Source organism: Beta vulgaris, chromosome 4, assembly GCF_026745355.1.
Source record: "Beta vulgaris subsp. vulgaris cultivar EL10 chromosome 4, EL10.2, whole genome shotgun sequence".
NCBI lineage: Eukaryota > Viridiplantae > Streptophyta > Magnoliopsida > Caryophyllales > Amaranthaceae > Beta > Beta vulgaris.
In genome coordinates this window covers 29,710,351-29,720,182 of record NC_079205.1, presented here as the reverse complement: position 1 = coordinate 29,720,182, position 9,832 = coordinate 29,710,351, and the positions used below count along the sequence as shown (strand labels likewise).

The window sequence follows — 9,832 nt, the reverse complement described above, 5'->3', positions numbered from 1 at the left end:
TAAAGGACAAGCAAGCTAATGAGCCTGTCAATTTCATAGTGGTTGAGGATGGTAGCGTGAGATTCAAGGGGAGATGGTGTGGTCCTAATGTTCCTGAGTTGAAGGAAAAGATCTTAGGAGAAGCTCATTCAGCACAATATTCAGTTCATCCTGGAGGGATAAGATGTACAAGGATCTTAAGCAGACGTTTTGGTGGCCGCATATGAAGACGGATGTTGCTAAGTATGTCTCGAGATGCTTGACTTGTCAGAAGGTCAAGAGTGAGCACAAGAGGCCTCAGGGGATGATTTAGCCTTTAGAGGTTCCTACATGGAAATGGGACTCGATCTCAATGGATTGCGTTTGTGGACTTCCGAGAACACCAAAGGGGAATAATATGATTTGGGTTATTGTGGATCGTCTTACCAAGTCTGCTCATTTCGTTCCCATGAAGGATACTTGGAAGCATGAACGATTAGCTACTGCTTATAGAGAACACGTGATTAGACTTCATGGTGTTCCCAGTGATATTGTTTCGGATAGGGATAACAGATTATTGTCTAACTTTTGGCAGAAGCTTCAGGAAGCTTTGGGGACTAAGTTGAAGATGAGCACAGCTTTTCATCCTGCTACAGATGGTCAGACGGAGCGTACTATTCAAACATTGGAAGATATGTTGAGGGCTTGTGCCTTAGAGTTTCAAGGATCTTGGAAGGATAAACTTGATTTGATAGAGTTCTCATATAATAATAGCTATCATTCTACCATTCAGATGGCACCATTTGAAGCTTTGTATGGTAGGCGTTGTCGTACTCCTTTGTATTGGAGTGATATTGGTGAGTCGGTTGTGATTGGTCCAGAGATGATTCAGGAGACTGTTGAGTAGGTAAAGCTCGTCCAGCAGAAAATGAAGGCGGCACAAGATAGACAGAAGAGCTATGGTGATAAGCATCGTCGCCATGAGGAGTTTCAGGTGGGAGAGAAGGTGTTGCTTAGAGTTTCTCCTATGAAAGGAGCTATGAGATTTGGGAAGAAGGGCAAGTTGAGCCCTAAGTTCATTGGGTCGTACGAGATTCTAGAGAGAATGGGAGAGGTGGCTTATAGATTGGCGTTGCCGCCAGGCGTTGATCGTGCGCATAACGTGTTCCATGTTTCTCAGTTGTGGCGATACATTAGTGACCCTTCGCATGTGCTACAGCCAGAGTCTCTCCAATTAGATGATAACATGACTTATGAGGAGTTTCCAGTTCAGATTCTAGATCACAAAGTTCGTAAGACTCGCAAAGGTGAGACAAAGATTGTGAAGGTGCTGTGGTCAAACCACAACTCGGAGGAGTCTACTTGGGAAGCTGAGGATGTGATGCGTCTTAAGTATCCCCATCTCTTCACCCAGGTAAATTTTTAGTTACGAAGACGTAACTCCCTTTTAAGGGGGGTAGAATTCATACTAATTCTTGCATATTATTGTTGATGGTTTCTATATTAGTAAGTGTGAGTTTGGTCATTTGAGTTTATCTATTAATATGTGAAATGCTAGTTGAGGTTTTATACATCCAGTGATGGTAGTTGACTAAAGTATATAATTGACTAAAGTATAGAGTCAATGTGTTATCTTAATGTAAAGGAGTATAGGCTTGTTCTTTGGGTAATATTTTAAGTTTCGAGCTGAATATTTATGTTTCGGGGCGAAACTTATTTTAAGGAGGGTAGATTGTAACACCCCGTATTTTATACCCATTTGCATTAATTTATTTGCTGAAAATAATTTCAGATTTCTTTTATAAAAAAAATATTTTTTTTACTAACTTTGACTTTACCTTTGAAATGGTTAAAAAAAAACTGATTCCTAGATTTCCTAGGTTAAAACCTAGCTAACCTTATTATAAAGATAGAGTAGGAAAAGAAAAGAAAACAAAAAGGGTTAAAGGTTTTCCGGGGGTATTTCCCAGCAAAACCAACAAAAACTTCTTACTAAGCACTATTTATCATCTTCTCCAAAAAAAAAACTTCTTTCCATTTTTTTTATTCAATACCCTAAATTCATGAATTTTGTTCAACTTTCTTCACGACTCAACCTTCCTTCATCTACCTTTTACAATACTTAGATATTGTGAGTATTTCAAAGAGGTAAAATTTGGGTTTTATCTCGGACGTTTTTGGGACGAACTTTGGATCGAAAGGGCGTTTTTCGGTGTCTTTCTTGTGTGAGTTTTGTCTTCCATATTCAAGTAAGTTCTAACTTTTAGTTTCAATTTCGAATTTCAGTTTTGGTTAAGTTTCAATGTTTGGGTATGTTAAATTAGGGTTCTTGGGTAAATTTAATTGGGGCAAATCTCTGTTTTATCATGTTTATATAATTGGTTCATGTTTGATATATATAATTTGATGTAGTTAACATCTGTAAATTTGGTTTTGGTGTTGACTGATTAGTAGTGGTTAGTAGTGGTATTTGTATTTATTTCGTTAGGATTGAATAAGTAGATATATATAGGCTGGCAATGATTACTCTGTATTGCTACTTCATACGATGTCTCTTGTTCTCAAATATGATGGATTGGTAATTAACCTTATACTCTAACACCATAAAACTTAGAATACTAGTTAAAAATTTATAATGGGACTTGTTTGTAATTAGTTCATAAAATATTAGGTAGAGACTAATATTCAGAGGGCTTTAGATAATCCTAATGGTCAATGTGTCAGTAAGCTATCAAGTGTAGCTAAGTGTTTGATATTTTGTTGTATAATGCTGCTTAATACACTATGATAAGTACTCTGTAACTTTTATTTGTTTATAATGATCAACCCTTTAGTCATAATATTTCATTGCTTAGGTTTGGTAAGTTCCTATAAGATGTAGTGCTCATAGCCTCATGCAACAAGATTTTGAACCTGGAATGTATAGAGTTGAGTCTATTCTAGGTATACCACAAGTAACTTATACTACATATATTATTATATTGTAGATTGCGGGTTCGTAGAGGAACCTTTTTGACTTGAGATTGAGGTACATTGATTGTGTGTGCTACTAAGGTAAGATTTCTTACTGTACTGTACAGATGAGTTCAGAAATTATTTTACATTTCTTGAAAATTTATTTTAACAATGAGATTGTTTCATGACGTTTATACATTCAGATTTAAATGGTTCTTGATAATTATATTGAAAGAGTTTATGAGATTATTCACGAGATTTATATTAAAAGGAGGAAGTTCCTCAATGTTACCAAGTTGAGATTTTGAAAGGAGGAAGTTCCTCACCCTTACGAGGGTTTATAGAGTTTTATTGTGGGGTTGCCGGTAAGCGGTATTCTCCGAGTTTGGAAGTATGTTGAGTTAACAGTGTCTCAACAATATATTTTAGTAGTTGGGAGTATGTTATCAATACTCTTGCTATTTGTCTTTCTTCTTGATACGTTATCAAGTTAGGGGTATGCATATATATACTAGGGACTTTGGTGTTTACCTTGTCTAGTGAGCCTAGCTAGCTCATTGGATTTTTATTACTTCCTACTCACAGATTATGAAAGGTTATATTTGAAAGTTTTACATAATAGTTCAGAAAGAAAGAAAGATTGGATTTGAAGGTTGTTAGAAAGTTAATATATTATATATATATATATATAATCTGTACAGCTTTTAAACGAATTTGTAAGATATTCCTATATATCTTACCTGCACATTGAATGGTTTTGTTTTATTATAGTATCAAATCTGGCTGATATTACAATGTTTAATGTGCAGGGACTTAAAGATAGTTAGCCCCAGTTGGGTTAAAGAGTGCGTTGGATCCTTTTTGTTTTAATAGGACTTTTAAAAAGACTTCCGCTGTTATTTATTTATAAGATTTATGTTCTGGTCTGTAATAATTAATTTACATCCTTTTTAGTTGGTCTGTAATAGTTAGTTAAAACCTATTGTTTAATGTTTTAATTAGAACCATTAGCCTTGCGGTTATTATTATTAATTATCGCGGCGTAGCACCTTTGGATTTTCGAGTTTATTTATATTAAGTTGTTTTTAGAAGTATTGGAAATTCAGGGTTGTTACATAGTTTTAGAAAGGCTAATGTGAATAATATGGCTCTTCAAATGAAGCTGCTTTGGAAAACTGTTAATAACCCGGATAAACTATGGGTTGATCTTGTTTCTAAAAAGTATTTGAGGGGTAGTCCGTTGTTTGAGTATGTCTCTTCTAGAAATTTTCACGGTAATGGAAATAACTAGTCTCTTTACGCTCCTTTAGGAAGGGGCTTTGATGGATTGTTGGAAATGGTATTAAAATTTCTTTTTGGAATGATAATTAGGTTTTTCTGTACTCTATTTCGTCAATTTGTACTCCTGTTGTAGTTACGGAAAACCTTAGAGTTTTTCTGATGTTACCAATGAGTATAATCGGTGGGATTTTTACCAGTTGGCTAGTTTAGTTTATGATGATATTAGACAAGCTATTTCTAGTATTGTTTTATTTCGGATTCGAGTAGGGAGAACTCTTTGATTTGGGGCCTTATGCCGAACGGTGTTTATTTTGTCAAATCTGGAGCGTTGCTAGTTAAAGGTTTTTCTTTTGAGGCCCCTCCTTCGAAACCTTTTATTTCGATTTGGATGCTTCAGCTTCCTCCAAAAATTAAAAAATTTCTTTAGGAAGTTTGCAATGATGGGCTTCCCACGAAAGTTAGGCTTTAGGCGAGTTATGTCTTTCTCCCCCAAGAGTCTTGTTTTTATAATTATCTTTCATAGGATGCTAATCATTTGTTGTTCCATTTTAAATTTTTAGAGATGTTTTTTCTTGTCTCGCTGATTGTGTTGGATGGAGTTGTCTTCTCGTGGGTCCTTTTTCAAAAGATATCATTGAAAATCTCAATATTGTGAAAGCTACTTCATTGTCTGAGGACCTGGTGAAGTTCCGTATTATTTGGTGGTTTATTTGGTTCCAACGTAATCATGTTATTTTCCATGATGTACGCATGTCTGTTAGAGGTTTGGCTAGTTCTATTATTAATTTTGTTCATGATTAGGATAAGTCTCAATCTTGTAATTGTGAGGTTGTTGTTTAGGGGAGTGCTCCACGACCGCCGCCTTTTGTGCCAAAGGAGGTTTCTTGGTCTCCTCCTAATTTGTGGTTTAAATTAAAGTTTGATGGTATAAGTTGACTAATGGAAAGGCGTCGTTTGGGTTCACGATTTGCAATCATTCCGGTGATCTATGTCTTGGGGTGCGCTGACTCTCTCATCGTGCGGTTCTATTCTTAAAGCTAAAGCTTGGGGTCTCTTGGAAGGGCTTCAGGCGTCTAAGTTTTTTGGAGTCAGTTCTCTTGTCATTGGAGGTGACAATTTAGTTGTTATTAATTCTCTTCGTCATTGTTGGAAGGTTCTTTGGGAAACCCATTCTTTCATTTTGGATGCGGTGGTGGAACTTCAACAGTTTTAAGATTCTTCTATTAATAATTATTTTCGGGAAGCTAATCAAGCAACGGATTTTATGGCGCATTATGGTCAGGAGTTTGTTTCTCTTTTATTTATTGGTTTTCTTCTTCTAATATTGTATTTTCTTCCATTATCCGCAAGGATGATGTAGGCTGGTCCTATATTAGGGACTAAGTCTAGGTATTGTTTCCTTACCAATTTTTTTTTTTTTTTTGAAGATGATGGTTTAAAGAACTTTAATTTTGGTTGCATGATATGGTTTATGGATGATGGCTTATTGGAATGATGGAGGGAAGAGTGAGGTAACTCATAATCCAAAGTATGTTCATTTTTCAAATTTCATTTACTTTTTATTAATCAAGGTAACTAGAGGAATTGTGATTTAAGTTTCATAATTGAATTAGAAGCATATATAAAATGATGGACGACCAATGAATATATAAAAAGAAAATGCAATTATTTTTTTAATTAGATATAAATAAGACATAAGGCTGATTAGAATCAAAGTCCTAAATGACACAGCCTGGACTGGAAATAAATAACGAAGCTAGGGGAGGGACTCTCCAACTCAACTTAGAGACTAGCGCTAAATATCTACGGCCCGACATTATTAGGCATTGCTCAATGGGTTGTTGTTGTTGCTGATGTTTGTTGCGAGCGAAACTGTCAATCTACCATCTTCAACCATGTCTTGTAGGGCATGCTTCAAATTCCAGCATTGCGATGTCATATGCCCGTTTCCTTGGCGTTACTTGCAGTAGGCATTGGGATTCCACTTTCTGGATCTACTCTCAGGAGCAGGGTGTAATAGCCCATATTTTTAAGTGAGTTTCATTAAAAGATAATTATATTTTATTTACCTTAATTCTATGTTAAACTATAGTAAAACATCTTTGAAAAGGTGAATTTTAATGTCTAAATAGAATTTGGGTTTAAGTTATATTTTGAAAAAAAAAACAAGAAAAAGAAAACCCATTTCATTCTTGTCTTTCGTGGCTTAACAAGGAGTAGACACCAATGTGTTTACTTGTCAAGTTTTTATGTCTTCTTTGATAAAATTAAAACCAACTCCTTCACTCACCAACCATTCTTCACCATTCCTCCATTTTCTCTCAATCTCAATCCTCCCCATCAGCGTCACCTCCGTTTCTCTCTCTTCGAAACCCATTTCTTCGCGATCCAGCGATGCTGCCACCACCGGTGCTACTTTTGTTGGTTGTTCTTTAAGTCCAATTTTCTCTCTCCTTTGCTCTGTTCGTGTCCTTATTGTGTCTCACCGGACTCTTGTGCATGTTGCTGGTTTTGTTTTTTTGTTGTTGTGTGTCGGTGCTGCTGCTAATTGCGATTACCGTCGTGACGCGGTGCATCACTACTCCTTTTTATTCTTCTCTCCTCTGCTTCGTGGATGTTGCTGTCACGAGCTTTTGTTGGTGTTGCCATAGCTTGGTCGAAGCTGTTGCCGCCGTGATGAGCCAGCATTGCGTTGCTTTATTATTGCTCCATTTCTTTTTTGTTCGTTAAAGAAACCCACATCAGTTATTGCCACTCTTATCAAGGTGTATCTATGTAAGTTCTGTATTCTCTCTTTTTTACTTTCAAAATTAGTATCAGTACACTTGTTTGAATCTTCAAATCAAATTTTGCATCTTGGGCATAATATCATAATAGGACTTAAATAGTTGTTTTGATATTGGAAGTAAAGATTGAAACTTTTTTTTGTTGAAGTGATTAGAAATGGTTTTGGAGCTTATAACCTTTAGTAAGCTTGACGAATTAAAATTTTCAATTTATGATCCTTATAATTCAAATCCAATTTATAGTTTCTTATTTGCAACTCGGTGTGGTAATTTTCAAAATGGGAGTAATTAGAGTTGGAGATTGTTTATGTGAGTTAGATTAGAAGAATGCTATGTATATAAGGGTTTGTAATGAGTTCGTAAAAGAGTTTAGAAAGTATGAGCAAGTCAATTCATATATCTGAATTGTAGTGAGAATGAATATTAATTATTACTATTGTTGAGGTGAATTATTGTGGAGTTCAAGCCAGAGTTGGTGATCGAGTATCTAAGATCTTGGAGGTTATTAATGGAGAATTAGTTTGCAATTGAGGTAACATTTATGTTCAGCAAAAATGTATTTATAAGCCCGTATGTGTTATATTATATTTTTGATATTATATTTCGTTTATAGTCATGGCCATGGTTATAGATGCATCTCTATGAGTTAGTTGTGAATTACTACAGTTGTTATAAAAGCATCCTTTTGTTCAGTTATTGGAATTGTTCGGAAATATGTGTGTTTCTTGGAATATGATTTGAGTATATAATGAGGAAATGTTTCGAAATTGTTTTAGCTGGCTTAGTTTATAAACTAAGATGAACAGTAGGCAAGGTACAGGTGGAGGGAAATAAATCAGATATGGGTTAAGACCAGATAAGGTCGAATATTGTATTATGTTATATTATGTTAAGTTTATGCCTGTACTTGCCAGCGATTTCTGTTACGTGATTAAGCTATGCCAGCGATATCTTCAAAAGATGAATTATTTTCCGAACAATTACCAAGTTTGTTTCTTATATGAAAAAGGTTTGCGAACCAAAATTGTTTTGACGGGCTGAAGTAAAGTTACTGATTTTTTCGCTCATTTTAGTTTTTGTTTTTGTCTTGTATTTTCTTATGTAATTTACAGGTGTATGTTCGGGTTTCGGAATGAATCAAGAGAAAGAGGTTTTAGTTAAGAGATGGAAATTAAATTAGTGATTCGAAGTTATATTTAGAATATAAGTTGTTGAATATTAAGTTCTCATTTGATGTTTTAAGTCACTAGTAGAATAAATGTTATTTGCTGCGCTGATATTGCTGCGGTTTTACCTATACGCAGCAATATAACACGCAAAAAGAAATAAAAAATAGAAAATGACAATATTGTTGCGGTTCCCGCCAAAAACCGCAGCAATATTGTTCAACGGATAAATTTTGAAAAACATGTGGGGCCCATAACAGCTAATATTGTTGCGGTTTCCACGTAGGACCGCAGCAATATATTAAAAAACTATTTTTTTAATATATTGCTGCGGTCCTACGTGGCAACCGCAACAATATTAGCTGTATATGTTGTTTTAAATATATTTCGGCCCAGTTAGGGTTTGTTTCCCTCTCTCCCTCTCATTACCTGTCCTCAGCCGTTTCTCCTCATTCTCCCCCTCTCTCTCTCCTCACTAGGGTTTTCGCCCTCTTTCCTCTTTCTCTTCGGTCGCCCTCTCTCTCTCCTCTTCGGCACTGCTTGCGCCCTTTGTCTCCTTAAACCGTCTTCTCTCCTCTCTATCGTTCTCTCTCGTCGCCTTCAAAGCAACTATCGGTCCATTCTTGTTTTTACTGTATAATTCTTCCCCGAGTTCTGGGTTTGAAGCATCGTGTTCGTTCCAAGCAGACCGACGAAGGTGCGTGCATGGTCTTCTCTCTCGTCGCCTTAAACCGTCTTCTCTCCTCTCTATATGTGCGTGGTCGTTCGAAGCAGACCAACGAAGGTGGTGCGTGCGAGCGAGGGTGTGAAGGCGAGCATCGTGTTCGAGTGCTGGGCGAGCGAGCGTCGTTCGTGGCTCGTGGTCGTCGGCCTTCGTCGTTCGTGGCTCGCTGGATTTCGCCGGCCTTTGTCGCTCGTGAAGCGCGCCGCCACCATGGATGAGAAGCAAAGGTCATGCTGTTCAGTTTTATCAGATGGCTTGGGTTGAAAAGCTTGGTTTGCGTCAAAGTCGTTCACACTTTTCTTTTTTGTTTTTTTTTTGTTAATTATCTGTAATTCAGTAATTGTATTTGTTTTTAGATCTGTAATTCAGTAATTGTAAAATATTGCGTGAGTTAAAATATTCATAAACTTTCTCTTGAATATCTCTGTATTTTCCTCTCATATAAGCTGATAAAACTTCTGTTTTTACCTATGAGTTAACAGATCTTTGTGGGTAAGATCTTTATGGGCCTTGAGTAATGAAAAAAAAAAAAAATTTTACCTGCCATGCATATATTGCTGCGGTTTCGGGGAAGAAACCGCAGCAATATACCTGTATTTTTATTATTAAAAAAAATCTATTGCTGCGGTTTGGCCTAAAAAACCGCAGCAATATTGGTATATATTGTTGCGGTTTAAAACCGCAGCAATATAATTAATACCTATTGCTGCGCGCCCCAAACAGCAGCAATAGGGCACTTTTTAACCGCAGCAAGTAGCATTTATTCTACTAGTGAGTATTATATTATTTTGGGAATCGAGTAAGATATTATGTAATCTGTTATTGGTTTTGAAGATGATTTGTTGTGGATCCATAACCCACAGGTCCAGGATCGTGTAAATAGGTTATGTTTCCGCTGCGAGTAAATATTAATTCGAGGTTTATTAAGAATTGATTGTAATTAGTGAATGTTAAGTGTGTTT

General features: G+C 36.1%; 1 protein-coding gene and 1 long non-coding RNA gene across 2 annotated transcripts; both read left to right on the top strand.

The window, feature by feature from the left end:
• Positions 1–886: 886 nt before the first annotated feature.
• LOC125496591 (uncharacterized) lies at positions 887–4,204 on the top strand. Its single transcript, XM_048642095.1, has 3 exons — positions 887–1,372; positions 2,630–2,681; positions 4,020–4,204. The coding sequence occupies exons 1-3, from the start codon at positions 887–889 to the stop codon at positions 4,202–4,204; spliced, it is 723 nt and encodes a 240-aa protein (XP_048498052.1).
• Positions 4,205–5,681: 1,477 nt separating this feature from the next.
• Positions 5,682–9,289, top strand: LOC125496926 (uncharacterized). Its single transcript, XR_007273355.2, has 2 exons — positions 5,682–7,512; positions 8,093–9,289. It is a non-coding gene; the product is annotated as an uncharacterized LOC125496926 (long non-coding RNA).
• The last annotated feature ends 543 nt before the right edge of the window (positions 9,290–9,832 follow it).

Coding starts and splice junctions, on each gene's coding strand:
- LOC125496591 (XM_048642095.1), top strand. CDS start 887: ATGAAGGCGGCACAAGATAGACAGAAGAGCTATGGTGATAAGCATCGT. Junction 1,373..2,629: donor ATCCCCATCTCTTCACCCAG/GTAAATTTTTAG, acceptor ATAAAATATTAG/GTAGAGACTAATATTCAGAG. Junction 2,682..4,019: donor TCCTAATGGTCAATGTGTCA/GTAAGCTATCAA, acceptor TTGGAAATTCAG/GGTTGTTACATAGTTTTAGA.